This window comes from Rhinichthys klamathensis, unplaced genomic scaffold, assembly GCF_029890125.1.
Source record: "Rhinichthys klamathensis goyatoka isolate OS25496 unplaced genomic scaffold, OSU_Roscu_1.1 h1tg000196l_1, whole genome shotgun sequence".
NCBI lineage: Eukaryota > Metazoa > Chordata > Actinopteri > Cypriniformes > Leuciscidae > Rhinichthys > Rhinichthys klamathensis.
The window spans coordinates 5,012,025-5,034,764 of record NW_026606722.1 but is presented as its reverse complement, the minus strand read 5'-3'; the positions used below and the strand labels follow the sequence as shown (position 1 = coordinate 5,034,764).

The window sequence follows — 22,740 nt, the reverse complement described above, 5'->3', positions numbered from 1 at the left end:
ACACACAAAAAAAACAACCTCTATTCTTTATTAAATTTGATATGTGCCGAGTTTACATCTACAATATTTAACTGAGATAATATAACTCCTTTCTTGTTCGTGATGATGCAAACAGTACTTAAAGACACAAAGTGTAACCATTTGTAGTCATGAATGTTTAATCATATATAACACAAAATAAACATTCAATAACAAATCCTAATCAGATATGGCATCCACACTGATATTGCTTTAAGTAAAACTAAAAGAAATTAAACATCACAACTGAAATCCTCAAATAACATATTTCAACTATATTAACAGTCCTGCAGAAATATAAAAATAGTTTAGAATTCAAAATAATAATTGATTAGCCAAAAAAAATTGCAGACAGCAATAATAATGAAAAAAACATAAATAACATCCAGTATCCAGAAATCGCAACGCAGTCTTTAAATGCAATTGTTAGCCTAGTGGTAAATTCAAATTTTTATGGGAAAAAAAGTAATAATCATAACAAAAGGTTTCCCAGTCATTTAGTTTTAACCACAACTAACTCACTCATTAACATTTAATTCAAACTCATCTGCTTACTAAGAAGGTCAAGAATTTCAATTGTTTCCAACTCCAATGGGTTGTCTGTGCTGAAGGCCCAGTCAAGCTTCAAGACAGAAAAGAACAATACAAACACATGAATATGGTTATTTTTTAGATTCATATGTAGCACATGTGCTATTAAGACATTTACAAAATGAACTCAAATCAAAACCAGTCTGTGTACCACTGCTGACAATCCAAAGAACACTCTACTGACAGGTGTTTAATGTCACACAACATTAGGATAATCATTCAAATATCCCATATAACCTGTAAAAGGCCTTTGCGATAAAACTTGACAATAAAAACACGTACCGCTGCTCAGGTCCATCAAAGATTGCAGGATTGAGTCCTCATTCACATTATCCGTGCTTCTGGATCCTCCTGGATTTTCTATTACAACACAAACAAATCTAAAGTTACAAGTATGTATTTATTTATCAATGTCTTTCCACTACATTTCTGATGTTGTTTAATATCATTTACATCAACACAAATTTACCCAGCACAGCTTGTCCATACGCATCAGTCAGCACGTTGGATCCAGAACTCTTTCTTAACCGGGTGCTCGCTTTGTTGGCCTTGTTTTCATTATAGTGGTGAACGATGTTCCTCATTAGAAACAGATGCGCTGATGACAAAGACATGAAGTAGTTATTTTTCTTCATTTTAGCAAATAGTCGCCCTGCGACTTCACTATTCACTTTGCCGGCCAGCTGAGGCACGAGCGCGAGTTTCCTCAGAACATCTGTGCCATCCTCTGAGTTGCTTTCATGAAGCACGTAATGATCAGATGAACCGGTCGCCGGGTGTCCGTGAGGATCTGTCATTTCCATTTTTTCAACCAGCCAAGGCAGGGACACTGTCAGCTTTCCACGTTTGGCAAGTTCTATGTGTGCTTGAGTTGGCTCCACCAAGAGTCCTTCAAAAGGAGAGATGGGAAGCTCTTCCGGGGCCCTTAGATTGGTGTGCGTAGCAAGACTCTGCGCAGAGTCATAAATCATGACATTCGGCATATGTTGCCATGATAACAGCAAATCGGCAAAGTCTCGAGGGCTCGCAGCTCGGAGATTGCATTTTAGACTGTAGACAATTCCACAGGGGCACATGATGACTCCCCAGCCTCCTAAAAAATAGACCGAAAAAAAGAAGAAGAGAGAAATATGACTTTAGAAAGTAGCATTTAATAATAAAATGAGGGTTAGTGACAAATTGAAAAAAGAAAAGGAAAAATCTTTTAAATTTTTAAATCTATACCCTTTATTATTATTATTATTATTATTTTAAAGAAACTTGCATTACATTGTTCAAAAGTGACAGTAGACTTTTATAATGTTAAAAAAGACGTTTCTTTCAATTCATCAAAGAATTCTGGAATGCATCACGATTTCCACAAAAATATTAAGCAGCAACTGCTTTCGACATTGATGATGATAATAAATATTTATTGAACATCAAATCATATTAGATTGATATCTAAAGGATTATGTGACATTGAAGACAGGAGAAATGATGCTGAAAATTCAGCTTTGATCACAGGAAAAATAAATAACATTTTAAAACGTATTAAAATAGAAAACAGTTCTTAGAAATTGCGATATAATTTCACAATATTATCCTGTTTTTATTGCATTTATGATCTTTAAACAGTAGTGTATACTTTTCAAGCTAAAAGGTATTTTTTACAAATGTAATTAATTATTAATTCATAAATATTTTATGGGGAAGTATTTTTATAACCAACTTAAAAAATATTAAAATTATTTTAGTTAACATTATGGAACTTGTTGACTTTGACACAAAACTAGGGTCTGCAGGGATCCTCTCTATATCATTTCCTGTTGAATTTTAAAAAAAAATATTAGAAGCAGTTTTTTGTCATTTTCATATATTGGCAATAATTCCACAATAACATACATTTACAGGAATGCAGTGAAAACAGTAGAGTAAACACTAATCTCACCAGAGCAACTCCAGATTTTCGAATAGATCTTTTCACATGCTTGCCTGGATTTCATTTCACCGGCCAATCTAAGAAGGAGATCACTGCGAGATCCAGTGGAGTCCACACCACATTCGTTGCATAAACCTCTAACCACATCATCCTATCAAAAAGAATATTTAAAAAAATGTTCATTTGAATTTATTAATTAAAAAAGCATTAAAAGAGTTGTTCCACTCATAAAGCAAACCTTCTGTTTGAAAAGTTCTTCACTGAGACTATCCTCCGTAACAGTCATTTCTAACACCTCTGACGCAGACTTTGAAGCACGAACTTTCTCAAACTCTGTGTTTAGCACAGTGTCTGACTGCCGTGTGTTCTTGCCTATCCAAGGAGCCCAAAAGTGATAATTTGTTGGAACTGCAAATGGATTGTGTCCACCATCTAAAACAACAGGGGAAAAAAAATTATCATAAGATGCATTCTTTTCAATAGTTCACAATATAGTGTAATAAGCACTGTATGAGTATGTACTTTCAACAAGTCCTCGACAGATCATCTCTTTGGATAGTGCCTCCCAGAACTTTTCCAGACTGACCTCCCCTTTAAAATTCTCTGGCGGTTCTTTAATGTCATTTTCTGAAAGCATAACAGGAGTATTTCACTATGACAAAAACACATGTCCAAAAATAGTATCAAAGATGAAGTATCAAAGATGAAGAACATTATCATTTTACTACCTGATAAGTGAGAAGTGCTCGGTTTGTGTACACCCAAGATCACCACCGGGGGATGATCGCCACAGGAGGGGCATGAATACTTGTATTCATGATCTGTGAGGGCTTCAAACTGTAAATATGCATGCAGCATTGCGTCTGGAGGTGGAAACTCCACACCTGTCATGAGCTGTAAATATTCAACTGCTCTGCTCACTGAAGTATGAACCTAAGAAAAAATACAAAAAAAGAAGAAAGTTTTTAAACACTTTCAACATTTGAATGTTAAAAAAAATAGCATACTTAAACACATTCATATAAGTGGCATAGATAAGACCCTTAAAAAATTCTTAGAAATGTACTCTTTGTATCCCTCGTGAAAAAGAAGTGCACTTTAGCATACTTTTGTATAGTACTTACAACGAAAATAATACTTTAAAAGAATATACTTAAGTGTGAACTGAATGTAATGTTTTCAGACACTTAACAGCATTACAATTAATGTATTATAGTTTAAAGTTACATTAAATGCAATTTGTTTTTATTACTGTATATATCTGTTGTCTTTGAAATATAGTTAAATTCATTTGTAATAACGCAGTTGTAACGAAGTAGCAAATTAGTACATTTAAAATATATTCTATATATGTGTAATATCAAATGACACACTACAGTTAAATTATAATCAGGTACTTCAGTATGATAGTCAACACAACAAAATAAGTGTACTTCTTTAAAGCATGACAAAAGATTAATCATAATGATTTAAAGTATTCTTTAAATTATTCATCACAAAAAGGAACTTTTTAAAAAGTGTACAGCCATAAAAGTGCGCTCTCTTGATTGGTTGCCCTGCACGTTTAATAAACAAACTACAGCTGGTCCAAAATGCAGCCGCTAGAGTTCTTGCCAGAACCAGGAAGTATGACCATATTAGCCCGGTTCTGTCAACACTGCATTGGCTCCCTATTAAACATCGTATACATTTTTTAATATGGCTGATTACTTACAAAGCACTAAATGGTTTAGCTCCGCAGTACTAGAGTGAGCTCTTAACGCATTATAGTCCATCACGTCTATTGCAATCTCAAAATTCTGGCCAGTTGGTAATACCTAAAATATCAAAATCAACTGCAGGCGGTAGATCCTTTTCCTATTTAGCAACAAAACTTTGGAATAGTCTTCCTAACATTGTTCGGGAAGCAGACAGTCAGTTCAAATCTAGACTAAAAACTAGTGCTGTCAAACGATTAAAATATCTAATCACGATTAATCACATTAATGTCATAGTTAACTCGCGATTAATCGCACATTTTTATCTATTCTAAATGTCCCTTGATTTCTTTTTGTCCCATTATTTTTTCTCATTTTAATGCTCTTATCAACATGGAAACGTGGATCGGCTTGCTTTGTGCAAATGTTTTTTATTGAAAACAACACTGGCATATACTGTGTTCAATTTCACACTAACATTCTCACTTGGAGCAAAAAAACTCTCTCACACATTGTAACACTTTCCATCAATAAAAGGGTGAAAGAAATACTGACGAGGTCCGTATATTGACGAGGGGGCGGAGAATTCGCATCAGCTGTGTGTGTGTGTGCTTGGCCATCAAGTGGTTTTTCAGACTGGACGCGCTGCGATAATGATAGCTCAGTTCACAACGACAAAACACACAGATCACTTTGGTCTCGTCAATGGAACCATTTGGCAACTTTTTAAAAGTGAACTTTCCATTCAGAATCTTATTGGCATCCATTTCGGCGTCTCGCGCTCGCCATCCACTCAAAACGTAACGTTAACCAACTATTTGGCCGGTTTGCAAGCCCAAACAAGTGTGTGCGGCGTGCCTGTTGTTTTGTTTCCGGTCTAGCTAGATCCGCTTGCGCTTTGGTCGACGAAGCAACAAAACGTCCTGGCGCGGCGCAAGCATAGACAGGGCACAAGCCATTGAAATGAATGGGTTTCATAGCGCAGCGCCGCGCATGCCGCGTCCTGTTGCAAAAGCATGTGAAAAAAACTACAAAGTTTGCTAGGCCAAAAAAGACTGTTAATCACGCGATAAAAAAAGACGCCGTTAAAATGGGTTTGCGTTAACACCATTAATAACGCATTTAACTGACAGCCCTACTTAGGGCCGGCCCGTGGCATAGGCGGTATAGGCAAATGCTAAGGGCGCCACCACTCAATAGGGGCGCCAAAATGAGTGAACGAGTGCATTTTTTTTATTTATTTTTTTACTAATACTATTTTAAAACCATTAATTCGAAATACTACAAAATAAAGCATAACAACTCCACAAAAACTTAACTAAGTCCCCCGACTCCGGTCCGGCGCATCAATCTTCCCCCGCCCAGCGAGTGCTTGAAGTGCGCCAGAAACAGAGCGCGCGCGATCAGTTTATTTGTTTTGTAGCGTCGCCCCTCGCCGCATCCAATGTAGACAGCATTGCTTTCGTTTGAGGGCGCTTAACACACTCAAGCACTGCCCGGGCCTGGCAGCTCGCGCCAGGTCTAGACACGGTGAAAGTTACCTCATTGTGACGGATGGCCGAATTTTCATGAGACATTTAAATTAGCATTATAGCCTGCGATAGATACAGTGCCAAAAAGAAGAGGACACAACAAGGGGATAAAGACAGAGGTAAAGTGATGTAATGAATGAACAGTTTATCCAATTGCATAGTAGTAAGATACTATAATTTAATGGCAGTTATTTTTACCTTATAACTTTATGCTAACAGTAGTTCTGAGTTCTTCAGAGCCCCCAGACAATGCGATTTGTAACAATCATGTCAGTCTTTTTTAGACGCATTTACTATCACTTTGATTATTTAATGTTTTACTATACAGTTGTGCAGTTTTATATATATGGCTTTTTTTTTATTTGCCAAAATTATTAACGATATTTATAGGCTACAGGTTTATTATGTTTTATGTAAAATTCACATTAAAGAAGACAATTCTGAAGAACAAAAGAACAAAGAACAATTTCGCAGTTTCATTCATGTTGAAAACACGAACCGTGCCATAATTTAGTGGAAGATTGCTGCCATCAACTCCCAAACAAACACTTTTGCTAGTGCTCAATGAATAGTTTGTGCATGAATGACATTTGGACGATGACATCACTGTTTTATCCAGAGCGGCTATATATAAATTAGATACATTAATATATTTTTTACAATAAAATAAACCATCACTGAACATACTTAAGCTTGATTATGACACTATTTTCTTCTAGATCTGCTGTACAGGAGAAGCAAACTTTGTTGCATTATTTTCCTGTTATCACTGTAAAGCTGCCTTGAAATAATCTGTATTGTAGGCTAAAAAGCGCTATATAAAAATAAAGGGGACTTGACTTGAATGCTAGATGTAATGCTCTTGCTATATATATATACACTCACCGGCCACTTTATTAGGTACACCTGTCCAACTGCTCGTTAACACTTAATTTCTAAGCAGCCAATCACATGGCGGCAACTCAGTGCATTTAGGCATGTAGACATGGTCAAGACAATCTCCTGCAGTTCAAACCGAGCATCAGTATGGGGAAGAAAGGTGATTTGAGTGACTTTGAACGTGGCATGATTGTTGGTGCCAGAAGGGCTGGTCTGAGTATTTCAGAAACTGCTAATCTACTGGGATTTTCACGCACAACCATCTCTAGGGTTTACAGAGAATGGTCCGAAAAAGAAAAAACATCCAGTGAGCGGCAGTTCTGTGGGCGGAAATGCCTTGTTGATGCCAGAGGTCAGAGGAGAATGGCCAGACTGGTTCGAGCTGATATAAGGGCAACAGTGACTGAAATAACCACTCGTTACAACCGAGGTATGCAGCAAAGCATTTGTGAAGCCACAACACGCACAACCTTGAGGCGGATGGGCTACAACAGCAGAAGACTCCACCGGGTACCACTCATCTCCACTACAAATAGGAAAAAGAGGCTACAATTTGCAAGAGCTCACCAAAATTGAACAGTTGAAGACTGGAAAAATGTTGCCTGGTCTGATGAGTCTCGATTTCTGTTGAGACATTCAGATGTTAGAGTCAGAATTTGGCGTAAACAGAATGAGAACATGGAACCATCATGCCTTGTTACCACTGTGCAGGCTGGTGGTGGTGGTGTAATGGTGTGGGGGGTGTTTTCCTGGCACACTTTAGGCCCCTTAGTGCCAATTGGGCATCGTTTAAATGCCACGGCCTACCTGAGCATTGTTTCTGACCATGTCCATCCCTTTATGGCCACCATGTACCCATCCTCTGATGGCTACTTCCACCATGTCACAAAGCTCTAATCATTTCAAATTGGTTTCTTGAACATGACAATGAGTTCACTGTACTAAAATGGCCTCCACAGTCACCAGATCTCAACCCAATAGAGCATCTTTGGGATGTGGTGGAACGGGAGATTCGCATCATGGATGTGCAGCCGACAAATCTGCGGCAACTGTGTGATGCCATCATGTCAATATGGACCAAACTCCCTGAGGAATGCTTCCAGCACCTTGTTGAATCTATGCCACGAAGAATTGAGGCAGTTCTGAAGGCAAAAGGGGGTCCAACCCGTTACTAGCATGGGGTACCTAATAAAGTGGCCGGTGAGTGTATATATATATATATATATATATATATATGACTAAATAATCACCAACACAATGATGGGGTGAAATGGGCTGTAATGCATGGGGCACCAGGTAAAATCTTGCCTAGGGCAGCAAATTGGTCAGGGCCGGCCTGGCCCTACTAAAAACACATCTCTTTGGCCTAGCATACACATAACACATTATAGACTTCTATAATTCAATGTTAGGGTGCATAGTTTAGATCAGCCGGAAACAGGAACACTTCCTATAAATCCTTTTGTACTTGGTACATCATAAGAAGGATGGCGTCTACACTAATATTAGTCTCTCTGTTTATCCCGAGGTTTTACCGCAGTCCGCCGGATCCAGGCCGTATCCAGATCTGATGAAGGACCATCGCCTGGGCACGACGACAACGCAGTCCTGAAGTGTCAACTAGTCTCTCCCCTGTGAAGGCCTCCCCCCCTTTACCTCTGTACAGATAAAACGTTGTCGGGATAATTCCGGTTCACGTGGCTACACAGACGCGAAAAAAAATTCTGTATTAATTTTTTTTAAGACCAGACAAGTAGTTTGTTGAGGGTTGATTTGTGAAGAAGGACTACACGCCTGCACACATATATATTCAAACGCGCATACCTATGGACTGACTACATGTGATCCGTCTGCGTTTTCGCGGGTTTGCGTTTTTGAGGTTTGCGCAGAGATAACGGATAATCGTTTGCACCTTCAGAACCTATTTCAGGGAGTGCGTTCTCGAGACACCAGGCACTGTTTTGTGCGGATGGACGGCCGGATCGCTAAAAGTTTTTCTGTTAGAACGGTGTCGTGTTAGCGGCCCCTAAGTTAATAACTAATGATCTTCGCAATGGAAGTGAATCAATCAAACCTAACTTTAGGTGGACAATAACTTTATCCTAATGCTGTTGTAAAGCCTAAACAATCTGTTACGGTAATTTCTATTATAACTGTAAAGCTGCTTTGAAACAATCCATACTGTTAAAAGCACTTTATAAATGAAGGTGACTTGACTTGACTTCAAGTACACTTAAAGGGATAGTTCATAGTAGATGCTAAATTAAATCTATTGATCATATAAAGGGATCATTTGGGCTAAACCGCTCAATTCATTTGGATTAGTTTTATGATCGCTTTATGAAATTTTTCAAAGCGTCAGATGCGTTGCTGTCTATTGAGGGTACAGAAATCTCTCAGATTTCATCAAAAAGATCTTCATTCATGTTCCGAAGATGAACAAAACTCATACAGGTGTGGAACAACATGAGGGTGAGTAATTAATGACAGAATTTAAATTTTTAGGTGAACTATACCTTTAAGTTGCCTTTTATTTCATTCATATATTATCCGCATGACTTTGAATTGGACGGAAAAAAGTTTAAAATATTAACCAGTTTTTTTATATACTATTTTTTTTTAAATAATAATGAAATATTATGCCAAACTACTTAATAATGTTTAATTTTTAAGAATTTCTTTCTCTCAATGAGGCTTTTTTATAATAATATAAGAACAGTTGTACCACCAAGTCATTTATGACTATATTTTTGAATAAATAGATAAGACAAAAAAGAAAAGAACATCATATCACTGACTCTGATATAGTCAGACTGAAGATTACCTGTAGAAGGTTCCTGAAGGTTAAGCACAAAGGTATGTCAAGGATGATGTGATCATTGAAGTTATGGAGGCCGTCTTTCCACTCTTGGTAACGATAAAACATCCCACACTGCGGGCACTGCTTACAGAAGGTGCCAACATCTAGCAATTAAAACAAATATTACATTACAGGACAATGTAGCTGAATAGAGCACAAGCATAAGGACAATATATCATACCTTCAATAATGCACCAATTGGTCAGTATTTTGGCGTTCTGTGTAATTAGCATAGGATCACTGAGAGGGACTTCGCCTGGACATCCCTGGCATAAAGTTTCATTCGGACAAAGGTTTCGTGGGTAATCCTTGCGTGCCGATGGTATGCGCATATCTTCTGGAAGAACAGCAGGAATCTTTTTGTTCTGAAGAATGTAATTCACCATATACTCCAGCCCCAGACCTTTCGGGGGATACACATGAATGTCGTCTGTGACGCCTTCGTCTTCTGAATGTGGCGTGTTGAGTGGTGATCCATCAGTACTCAATAGCTCATGGTGCGTTTGAAATAGGTGCCATTTGGCAACATACTTGTGCAGACATGAGCGTCGCACTTTGGTACAGGGACAGTGCCACGTGTTAAATTGGGTGTTATAAACAACCATGACACGGCCCAAACGACTATACGAGGACACGCTGGGCTCAAAAACCGAAATAAACATTTTTGTTTTTGAGACGCCAATCGAGGTGTGAACGGAAAGTGGTACGCTGCTACTATTGGCGAGCTGTTGCAGAACAAGGCATTCTTTTTTCTTTTTCTCGCTGAACAATTTTTCTCTCACTATCGCCGTTAAAACTTCTTCCTCGAGCGAGACTGGTTCAGCCGAAGACTTGCAAAAGCTCGCTGCACTGATATGCACGCACTGGTATGATGTGATACCACTCCTCTGCGCGATATCTATGTTAACCTGGCACTCGTTCGATTCGCAGAGAATTCTGTGGTTTTCTCCCATTGTCTTGTATTGTACGTGAAGGGGGACGCTGTGGCCTTTTACAATTTTAAGAACTGTAAATATCCCATTTGTCTCGTCTATACACTCGCTTGTAAGCTGGAATGTGTCACCAATGTCCAATTCTGACTGATCGGAGTGTTTCCGTTCTATATGTTTTTGTAGATTGGTTTTATTGATGAGGATACTGCACATTGGGCATCTCTTTTTAATAACAGGCCGCACACGAATCTTGCCTGTACTGGTGGGTGATGATCCATCTTTCATCCTCAAAGCAGTCACGTCTATAGTGGTGGTTGAGGGTCCATCTTTGATCCCTAAAGCGGTCACGTCTGTACTGGTGGTTGACAGTGTGTACATGATTGTAGGAACGGTCCCTGTTGTATTGATGATTGACGGTGTGTTTATTATTGATGGAGCGGTCACTGCCGTACTGGTGCTTGACACCATTTTTGTGGCTGATTCTGAATCTAGCTTATGTTTACAGATTACTAAATGGTTTTTAAAATCAGGTTTCCTTATAATTGTTGTTGAACAGTATATACAGTGGAAATGTAGGGATGGTCTGCAGCCCAGTCCACACCTGTGAAAATTGAAGCCTAAAAAAAGAAAGAAGATATATGTATATTAGTAAAATATTGAGATACAATATATTTATGCTACATGTATACACTGATTGATGAGGATACTGCACATTGGGCATCTCTTTTTAAAAACAGGCCGCACATGAATCTTGCCTGTACTGGTGGTTGAGGGTCCATCTTTGATCCCCAAAGCAGTAACATCTGTACTGGTGGTTGACAGTGTGTACATGAATGCAGGAACAGTCCCTGTTGTATTGATGATTGACGGTGTGTTTATGATTGTAGGAACGGTCCCTGTTGTATTGATGATTGACGGTGTGTTTATGATTGATGGAGCGGTCACTGCCGTACTGGTGCTTGACACCATTTTTGTGGCTGATTCTGAATCTAGCTTATGTTTACAGACAAGTAAATGGTTTTTAAAATCAGATTTTCTTATAATTGTTGTTGAACAGTATAAACAGTGGAAATGTAGGGATGGTCTGCAGCCCAGTCCACACCTGTGAAAATTGAAGCCTAAAAAATAAAAGAAGATATATGTATATTAGTAAAATATTGAGATACAATACATTTATGCTACATGTATACACTGATGAGCCAAAACATTATGACCAGTCACAGGTGAAGTGAATATGATCATCTCCTAACAAGGCCACATACTAAGGTCTCGGTAGATTAGATAGTAAGCAAACAATCAGTTCTAATAATCAATGTGTTGGATGCAGTCGACTTTGACAAGTGCCAAATTGTTATAGCAAGGTGATGGGTCAGAGTGTCTCTGAAACGGCAAGGCTTGTGGGTTAATCCCAGTCAGCATTGGTGAGAATTTACCAACAGGGGTCTGAGGAGGGACAAAGCACAAACCGGCAACAGGGTGTTGGGTGCCCAAGGCTCATCGATGAACGATGGCAACGAATGCTATCCCGTCTGGTCTAAGCCAACAGAAGGTCTACTGAGGCACAAGTCGCACACAATTTTAATGATGCTTTAGGTGGAATGTGTCACAACACACGGTAACTCATACTCTGCTGTGTATGGAGCTGTGACCAATCAGAGTGCCTATGTTGACCCCTGTCCACCATTGAAAGCGCCTACAATGGGCATGCGAGCGTTGGATCTGGACCTTGGAGCAGTGGAAGAATGTCGCCTTGTATGATGAGTCTCGTTTTTTTTTATATCACGTTTATATCATTGTTGCAGACCAGGTACAGCCCTTCATGACACTGGTGTTCCCTGGTGGAAGTGGCCTGTTTCAGCAGGATAATACCCTGACACACTGTTCAGGAATGGTTTGAGGAACATGATGAAGAGTTCAGGGTGTTGACCTGGCCTCCAAATTCCCCAGATCACAATCTAATCAAACATCTGTGGGATGTGCTGGACCCACAAGTTTGATCCATGCAACCTACAGGACTTGAATGACCTGCTACTAATGCCTTGGATACTACAGGACACCTTCCGTGGTTTTGTAGAGTCCATGCCTTGATGGGTTGGCACTGTTTTAGCACCACATGGAGGACAAACAGCATATTAGGCAGGTAGTCATAATGTTTTGGCTCATCTGTGTATACACATGCAATACATACTACTACACAATATATGTACACCATACGCCATATACTTATACCTCCATGGACAACTGCTTTTTTAGAGTGGATTTTCAGATGTAATTTGAGTTTGTCCAGTCTGCTGGGCTTAAATACACTGGCCATACAAAAGGGACAATGAAAACGGTTGCAGCATTTTGTGCATCTCTCCAACTGAGGGAATGTTTGACCTTTTTGAATTGAAATATGTCTCTGCAAAGGAAATAAAAAAAAAACACAGTTAAGAAGACTACATATTTATTTAACCAGACACTGCATAGATTGCAAAATAAATGGATTGTTCACCCAAAAATGAAAATTGTGTCTATTTACTTGGCAATAGACGTACCAAACCCATTATACTTTCATTAATTTTCTAAACACAAATGCATATTTTTAATATGATTTCTGTTCCATCATTGAAACCATTGTAACCAAAATTTTGACACTTCAAAAAAGAAAGAAAAAAAAAGAAAGAAAGAAGACATTGTAAAAGTAATCCATGTGAATTGAATATCAAGAGAAACAATATATTTATATGATGAACAGGTTTAACTGTGGCAGTTACTATTCATAAACATATCAACTCACATATATGCAAGAACATTAGTTATTGAGGAAGTTAAAACATGCTTGTGACATATGCCAAAGAACAAACCTAATTGGTTCTTGAGGACATGCATATTTGATGTGCTCTGTGTTGATCAATATATGTGAATAAATCCTAAATGAATCGGTTCATAATTTAAAGCGACTTTTACAGTGTATGAACTTTTTGAAGCATCAAAGTTTTGGAGGAATGGACTTTTGAATGGAGGGACAAAAAACTCTCAGATTTCATTAGACATCTTAATTTGTGTTTCAAAAAACGAACAAACGAATATGTTTGGAATGACATGAGGGTGAGTAAATCATGACATAATGTAATTTTTTGGGTGAACTGACCCTTTAAAAAGGTATGTTACACCGGACATAGGTAAGCCTATAGACTCAGGAAAAGAAGATAACGTTACTTTACTTTAGGAAAAGAAGATACTTTACTTTGTTTATTTGCAGAACTTTACACACACACACACACACACACACACACACACACACACACACACACACACACACACACACACACACACACACACACACACACACACACACACAGAGAGAGAGAGAGAGAGAGAGAGAGAGAGAGAGAGAGGTCCGTGCATTTGCATTGAAAGCATTTTTTACAGTCTAACGTTATGTTTGAAAGCGATAGGGAGAATGCAGACCGCAATTCGGAGTCAAGAAGCTTTGAAGAATACATTTTACTTCAGGAATTGCGACAGAGAGTTTGTAACGATACAAGTAAAATGTAACTGTAACCAAGAAGGATTTACTTCCGTAGTTTTGCACTGGTCGCGTTCACATCAACATGGCACTGCAGACACCAGCCCGCCTTTTCAAGCGGAAGCCGAGCGTGCACCAAAAGTGCTAGAGTTAAGCGACAATGTTAAAACAAATAAAAAAACATTACAAAAACACTAACTTACCGTGCACCCCTCCATAACTCTGTGCTATTAGCTCGGTTGCAAACTCTGCCCGGAGACCGCTGGCCTAGTACTGCTGTTCTAAAATTGCTGTGACATATGGCTGCAGCAGTAACTCGTCGTTTCCGGTGTCGTCGTCGTCGTCAGAGGCGCTGGCCTGGCTGCTTGGCAACCAGGATTAACAAGAGAAATACAGGTAAGGTTTTAAATGTTACATAGTATGTCTTCTTTAATGTGTCCTTAATGGTGAAAATGTTTGAAAAATGTTCGTCATTAATTTAATTGTATAACAGATGTGTCCCTTGTGAAAAAGAAGTGTGCTTAATTGTATTGAATGTGCACTTGCAGTGTAGCCTACGTCAAATCTTTAAACATATATATATTTTATACTGTAAAACTGTACTTGCAGATAATACAATATTAATGAAATAAAATGTGTACTTAAAGAGAGTACACTTTCATTACTGTTTCTTATCTTAAATACACTTTTAAAAAGTGCACTATGTTTTTCATTCAAGCAGGCCTAAGGTTACATGCAAAATCATTTTGATGTTGACTAACATAGGCTAGGCCTACTTAAGCACAAGTACATTTCTTAATTATAATTTTAACTGTAATGTGTTTATTTGATATTAAATAGCCTAAATTGCAACTTCATTATTACAAATGTGTAATTACACATTTAAACATGGCATTTAAATTTAAATAGAAATTATAAGGGAGGTGTGCATTCACCGATCAATCTTGTCATATATCATTCAGTGTGTGCATTTTTTTATTTTAATTATTCATGACATAGAGGCAAAGAACCACCCAAAAGCAGTTTTAAACAGGTTTTAACACCTCCCAGCCAATTAGAATCAAGTATTCAGACAGACTATGGTATAAATTAAAGTAGCCTATATTTTATTCAGTAGATGCGAGTCATGCGAGAGTACACTTAACCATATTTCAAAGACAATAGAAGTAATTATGAAATGTACTTAAGTCAAAAAGCAAGTTCAACTAATTGCATTTAATTTAAACAAATGTATTAAATATACAAGTTTACTAATTAATAAACTTAATTCATTTTCATGTTATCGTAAATAACATTCAATGAAGTGTCTGAAAAATTTAAATTTAGTTCACTTACGTATATATTTTCGAAATTATTATTTCTGTAATAAGTAGGCTACTCTTTTTAAAAATAAGCTAAAGTGTAAAATAAAAAAAATAAAAAAATCATGGTGGTGAGGATTGCATGTCTGAGTAGGCACTACCTTTGAATTTACTTCGCCACTGAAAAAAAAAAAAAAAGAAGTATGTTCTATCATACAGTATACGAATATGGGTACTATGAATTAAATCCGGACGTACTACTGTACATCTGCACATGTTGTTACTGTCACGTGACCTACCGGCATCAGTTGTGTTGCTTTACTGCCAAATCCCTTCCTGTGGCCTCATTGGATAGGAAAGTGCCCATCGAATACACACCCTATAATCTCTACAGAAAGTAGTACGCAGGTACTTTTCGCCAACTGTTTTTTGAATACTATGTATTCGGACATAGGCTACTCTTTTGGCGTACTGTTTTTGCATAGGCCTACTATATAGAAGGGAAGTATTCAATATCGGACGTAGAGTTGGTAAAAGCAGCATACCAGGAGTTGGTAAGATAGCATACTAGCATACTATTTCACCCATGTAATTTATAGTAGTAATAAGAGTAGTATACTAGAATTCAGACACTCTAGCCTCACTAATAGAAAAGACAAACATTTGAATCATTTTATTTTGCCTCAAAACTTTACAGTTTTGAGATTTTTCCTGAAATTTACCCATTGTCATGTACTGCTCAGAGACACGAAGGTTGAGGATCTAAATGCATAAAAGGTAATCTGCAATCAAAGACCAAAAACAGGCAAAGGTCAAAACACAGACAAACAATCCCAACATATACTAGGGCAGGAACACAGGGGTCAAAACCAGGGAACAGATAATCAATGGCGCGTTTAGAAATGCAGTATAGACACATACATTACTTTGCAAAGAATGGCTCAGTGAACAGGGTTTATATAGGCTGTACAAGGTAATGAGTAACAGCAGTAACCAGGCATGATGAGTCCAGGCAGTGAGTTCTGGGAAATGTAGTTAGTTTATGAGGGAATGACAATAGTCTGTGATGGAGAGCCCCCTGGTGGCTCTTAAGGGCACTCCAGCTGGTGATCGTGACAACCAGAGCTGTTGGTGACAACCATTTTGACATTTTTGGTGTCCTGTTGTTCTCCTGCCCCCAGTTATTTTTATTTTATTTTTACCAGAGAAGTGAAGACCATGCGTCGCTCTGCTGCCAAATCTCGGGGCGATAAAAGCCGCACTGATTCTGCCTCAGTTATTGCTGCTCCTCCACCACCACCACACTCGGTCCAGCCCGTCGAGGCCGTGGACATTGTGCCGGGCCTCCTAACCGAGTCCACCTGGACCAGCATGCTCACCAAGGAGGAGGGGGAGGAGGTGGTGGTGGACATCATAGCGGAACTAATGGACAGACTGATGGACCGATGTTGTCAGGTGTATTTAAAAAGACAGGTGAGCTGAAACTTCATGGCATTATTGTTAATATGTATATAGGATCTGCTTTGGTAAACATTCATTTCATATTCTTGTATGCTATAGTTTTGGCTGTTTTAGGATAGGTTATGCATGTTAAACATAAGTTATAGAGTGTACAATATGTGATCATTCAGTCAAGTATTTCTGTTTTAGTATCAATGAGATATTATTACAGTTTTTATTAATATTTTAAATTGGTTTTTATATATATTTTTTTAATTGCATGTTTGTATCGTTTTATTATTATTTTTGTTTTAAATATGTCTATAGGCTAGTTTTCATTTATTTTTATTTTAGTACATCAAGTTAAACCAAATAAAAGACTAATTTTGTCTTGGCAAGCTTTTTTTTTTTAATGATATTATTTATTATTATATATATTTTTAATTACTATTTTTTAAAACTATAATAACCCTGCAATAGACCAGGGGAGCACCATATATATTTTTTTCCCAGGAATGAAAACAAGGCTAAATTAAGGAACTGTTGTTAGAGCTTTGTCTCATATATTCCTACTCTATACTTTTATTTACTGTATTTGGATTTTGTTTTGCATTGACTTGTGTTACAAAAACTGTTACTGTTTTTAAAATGTTTTATAAAAAAAATAATGAAACCGACGCTGTGAGGAATAAAACTACAGTGTGTTCAATGGATTATAGTGTTATTTAACAACCTACTAATTGTTCAGCTGGTGAAAAACATATCTTTCAATAAACATAATTCCATAAAACAGCTTTGAAAGCTGAGTTTTGAAACTTACATATGATCTAGGACCTTTAAACAGTGCATGCCATTTTAAAGATTGAAAGTCTGTCCCTCACATCCTCATTTTCATCTGCGTAAAGTTCAATACAGTACCTACCCTGATTAAAGTCTGTATGCTTACTGTATATGAATAGCTTACTTACAATGGAAAAGTTGTGTGATGGATTCATTTATCTTTTACACAAACTTCCTACCCTCCAGTTGATACCCTTCTCGGTTTGGTGGGCGCAAAATAACCTGGTCGAGACGATAGAATGCCTTCTCCTGATGAGAGATGAGGGGGACGATCCAGAACATGAACCCTTTTGGCAAGAGGACTCAGAACCTCAGCCTTGTGCTATTGATGCTTGGGCTGAGGGATGTGTGCCGGTGTTGCATTCTGCTCAGCTATAGCACAGTGCTTTACTGCAGGTAAGAAAAGTGGGGGCTTTTGGGAGTTGGGGTAGTGAAAATAATCTGTTAGGTATACAGTATATGGCACCCAAAACAGCCTGAATTGAAAAGACGAGATGTTTGTTGCATCTGACACAAGATCCTACTCACACATTGCCCTTTGTAAACCTAGACATTAAATATTTATTTAGGCTATGTATAATAATATGCAATAATTCATTTCATATCTTATATATACATACACACACACTACCATGCAACAGTTTGGAATCCTTACGATTTTTTTAATGTTTTGACACAAGTCTCTTATGCTCTCCAACGCTGCAATTATTTGATTTGAAATATTTTTACAATTTAAAATAACTTTTTTATATTTATATTTTAATATGTCCATGTGACATTGAAGACTGAAGTATTGATGCTGACATTTCTTTTACTGTATTTTTGATACTGATGTAAATATATATAATCTTTGTGACCATACATAAAAATCTTCATGATTCCAAACTTTTGACTGTATGGGAGGGAGAGCGTAATTAAAAAAACTAACTTAAAAAGGTTCTAGTATTAGATATTGACTGTACATAATGTCTCAACAGAACTACACCACTTTTAACCTGCTATGGCTTAAGACCAACAGAGTGATGATACCAAATTATTCACAAAATCCAAAGAAAGTCTGACTTCATTAAACCACACACATATACGCAAAGAAACTCAAAAGAAGCAAATCTCTCCTCCTCTAAGGGCACAATTGCCCCCATTGCTTGCAATATTTCGTCCCGATTTACTTAAGAGCTGAAAAAAAAAAAATTTCCATTTGAGTCTCAGCATCAAAACACTGACTCATCGACCACAGTTTGGGCCTGAGGTGAGGAAACAGGGATGAGATCCAAAAATTCATGAACTGTTGTAGCCCTTGGACCACAGTGGTAACAGACAGTTTGAACTAAGGCTGACATATAAAAACAAACAAATAGCAGAATACATTTTTTATTAGTATTTATAAAAAAAATGAATTTTTGACATTGACTGCCATGTGACCCCTATATTAGCCTCATCATATTTATGCAGTTGTATTTCAGGGATCAATGTCACTGCATTTCCACAAACATGCATCAGTTAAAATTGACACATATTGTCATAGTGATTATTTCACAGTGTTTAATATGTTTTAAATCGCATAATTTTGAGACTGTGATGTGACTTGTTTTAACACAAGGTATGCTAGTTCACCAAAAAATTCTGTCACTAAACCTGAAGTTGTTCCAAACCTATATGAGTTTCTTTGTTCTGTTGAACAAAAAAGAAGATATTTTGAAGAATGTGGGTGAACAATTTATTTTTTGGGGTGAACTATCCCTTGAATATAGTATCATATGATTAACACAGTGTGTATATATATATATATATATATATATATATATATATATATATACAAAAATAAATAAAATAAACACAAAGATTTGTTACCAAACGACCAGATTCCCAGCATTAGGATCCTTTGGAAGTTAATGTTATTTTATTTTGCTCTTCTCTCTTCTTCATCCCACTAACGCCAGTGGGCTAAGTTGATCTTTTTCCGCAGATCTTTTTCACTACCTTATAACATCATAAAGAGGCACAGTCCAGGATGAGTCGTTCGCTGGGCCTGGTGACAATAAAAGCTGATTTTGGACTAACAAGGACGTTTTCAATTCTGAAACTTTCAGGATATTCTTATAATATGATGAGATGACATGATATGTCAAAACCTCAAGGAAAATTTGATTTCTCAGTTCATGGCCCCCTTTAAAGTGGACAAGTAATGCAATTGACAGGAACAGCAGTTGTCCTGGGAACCTCACTACAACTTAAGGAAAATAAGGTTTCATGTGTTTTTATACAGACCTTCACTCCCCCACTCCTCCTGTTTGAGTCTGAGTTTCTTGACTATAGGGACTTATGAATTTTCAGTAAACAAAATCATATGATTTTGATATGAAACCCTGTTTAAGAAGTGTGGTAAAATGTACACTCACCTAAAGGATTATTAGGAACACCATACTAATGCTGTGTTTGACCCCCTTTCGCCTTCAGAACTGCCTTAATTCTACGTGGCATTGATTCAACAAGGTGCTGAAAGCATTCTTTAGAAATGTTGGCCCATATTGATAGGATAGCATCTTGCAGTTGATGGAGATTTGTGGGATGCACATCCAGGGCACGAAGCTCCCGTTCCACCACATCCCAAAGATGCTCTATTGGGTTGAGATCTGGTGACTGTGGGGGCCATTTTAGTACAGTGAACTCATTGTCATGTTCAAGAAACCAATTTGAAATTATTCCAGCTTTGTGACATGGTGCATTATCCTGCTGGAAGTAGCCATCAGAGGATGGGTACATGGTGGCCATAAAGGGATGGACATGGTCAGAAACAATGCTCAGGTAGGCCATGGCATTTAAACGATGCCCAATTGGCACTAAGGGGCCTAAAGTGTGCCAAGAAAACATCCCCCACACCATTACACCACCACCACCAGCCTGCACAGTGGTAACAAGGCATGATGGATCCATGTTTTCATTCCGTTTACGCCAAATTCTGACTGTACTATCTGAATGTCTCAACAGAAATCGAGACTCATCAGACCAGGCAACATTTTCCCAGTCTTCAACTGTCCAATTTTGGTGAGCTCTTGCAAATTGTATAGCCTCTTTTTCCTATTTGTAGTGGAGATGAGTGGTACCCGGTGGGGACTTCTGCTGTTGTAGCCCATCCGCCTCAAGGTTGTGCGTGTTGTGGCTTCACAAATGCTTTGCTGCATACCTCGGTTGTAACGAGTGGTTATTTCAGTCAAAGTTGCTCTTCTATCAGCTTGAATCAGTCGGCCCATTCTCCTCTGACCTCTAGCATCAACAAGGCATTTTCGCCCACAGGACTGCCGCATACTGGATGTTTTTCCCTTTTCACACCATTCTTTGTAAACCCTAGAAATGGTTGTGCGTGAAAATCCCAGTAACTGAGCAGATTGTGAAATACTCAGACCGGCCCGTCTGGCACCAACAACCATGCCACGCTCAAAATTGCTTAAATCATCTTTCTTTCCCATTCTGACATTCAGTTTGGAGTTCAGGAGATTGTCTTGACCAGGACCACACCCCTAAATGCATTGAAGCAACTGCCATGTGATTGGTTGAATAGATAATTGCATTAATGAGAAGTTGAATAGGTGTTCCTAATAATCCTTTAGGTGAGTGTATGTGTGCTATATTAGAAAGAAAAGTGGTTTTAAGTTGTTTTGACACATCTGAAGTAATCTCAAAATGTGTGTACGTAGATGGAGCCTAGTGCTGTTCTAAAACCAGATGACAAGAAAATTGGTTTAATGGTTTCAAAAGCTTGATTAGCTTGCCTCAGATCTTATTCCAAATTCCCAAGCTCAGTTAAAGTTTACACCAGTGAGGTTGATATAATATCAAAAACGATTACAAAATTAATATTGAATAACTGCTTAATTTTGATCAAATTCGTTTTGGTTCAGGTAAATATGCAATCAACATTATTTCATTCAAATAGATGAATAGCTTGATTCAACCAGCTCATGTACGTAAAAGTTGTACTTAGACTTTTTTTTTTAACACATACACTGTTCAAAATTTGGATGCATAAAATTGATCAGGAGTGACATTAAAGACTGTTACAAACATTCTTGTTTCAAATAAATGCTGTTCTTTTGGACTTTCTGTTCATCAAAGAATCCTGAAAAAAAGTATCACAGTTTCCACAAAAATATGAAGCAGCACAACTTTTTTCAACATTGATGATGATGATAAGAAATGTTTCTTGAGCAGCAAGTCATCATATTAGAATGATCGAAGGATCATGCAACATTGAAGACTGGAGTAATGATGCTGAAAATCAGCTTATACCATCACAGGAATACATTACATTTTAAAATGTATTAAAATAAAAAACAGTTATTTGAAATTGCAATAATATTTCACAATATTACTGTTTTTACTGTATTTGAATAAAATGAATGCAGCCTTGGTGAACATAAGAGACTTTAAAAAGCATTTTTTTAATAGTAGAGTATTCACAGTTACAAAATTAAGGATGAAAACTATACAGTAATATTAATAATTATTTAAGAAATTAGTTTTCTCTTATTTGAGAGATATGAAAATCATTATTTTTCACTTGCAATGGGGGTGGATTTAACATTCTGACTTGTTTAATTAAATCGAGGGCTATTAAGTTTTTTTCCCCCCCAGTGTAAACATTGTTGCCACATACAGTATATTTATTATTCCAAAGGATGTTATCAAGAATAATGTTACACTTAACCCAGTCTCTCTCTTTTTTTTTTTGCTGCCTATAACAATAATATAAAAGATAATTTTTAGTTTTGGACTCATTAGCAGTAACACTTTTAGCTCACCTTACTCAGCTTTATCCAAATTTATTCATCCTTTTAACCACAAGATGTCGCTGCAAAACCATAAACAGTCCACACATGGCAACACGACGACATGCGTTTTTAAACGGACAGCTTGGAAACTTCTCAATTACAAACTGTACATTTGTCTAGCTGTGCAAACCAACCTCGCGATCATTAGCAGGATGATCATTTTATACCTGACTGAATGACACAGACTGGCTGGTTCTAGATGGAGCCAGTTTGTTATAACATTGTCCAAAACAAGCACATCAGTAGGCTATGCGGTAAGCTCATGAATATTCATGCGAGTAAAGGCCTGTGGGGACTGAGCGTTCTTGGAAATGGAAACATTGGGTTGGTAAAACATAACCCGCTTTTTCTTTACAGCGATTAAAGACATTCATGTGATCTAAATAAAG

The 22,740-nt window shown here is 37.5% G+C and overlaps 2 protein-coding genes across 3 annotated transcripts; one reads left to right on the top strand and one right to left on the bottom strand.

Annotated features, from left to right (window-relative positions):
- Positions 1-588: 588 nt before the first annotated feature.
- Positions 589-14,270, bottom strand: LOC130096085 (uncharacterized). Its single transcript, XM_056262725.1, has 11 exons — positions 14,145-14,270; positions 12,660-12,831; positions 9,680-11,047; positions 9,463-9,602; positions 3,259-3,463; positions 3,053-3,157; positions 2,769-2,962; positions 2,540-2,681; positions 1,079-1,702; positions 892-969; positions 589-640 (listed from the first exon to the last, which is right to left on the bottom strand). Exons 1-11 carry the CDS (start codon positions 14,157-14,159, stop codon positions 636-638), a joined length of 3,048 nt encoding a protein of 1,015 aa, XP_056118700.1. The 5' UTR covers positions 14,160-14,270; the 3' UTR covers positions 589-635.
- LOC130096093 (uncharacterized protein C2orf81 homolog) lies at positions 13,866-18,880 on the top strand. Of its 2 annotated transcripts, none has more exons than XM_056262734.1 (4): positions 13,866-13,966; positions 16,424-16,715; positions 17,709-17,918; positions 18,500-18,880. In XM_056262734.1, exons 2-3 carry the CDS (start codon positions 16,461-16,463, stop codon positions 17,898-17,900), a joined length of 447 nt encoding a protein of 148 aa, XP_056118709.1. In that variant the 5' UTR covers positions 13,866-13,966; positions 16,424-16,460; the 3' UTR covers positions 17,901-17,918; positions 18,500-18,880. The 2 variants fall into 2 exon arrangements, with proteins under 2 accessions (XP_056118709.1, XP_056118710.1); XM_056262735.1 differs by lacking the exon at positions 13,866-13,966 and adding an exon at positions 14,263-14,337 and having other exon boundaries at positions 16,448-16,715.
- Positions 18,881-22,740: the final 3,860 nt, after the last annotated feature.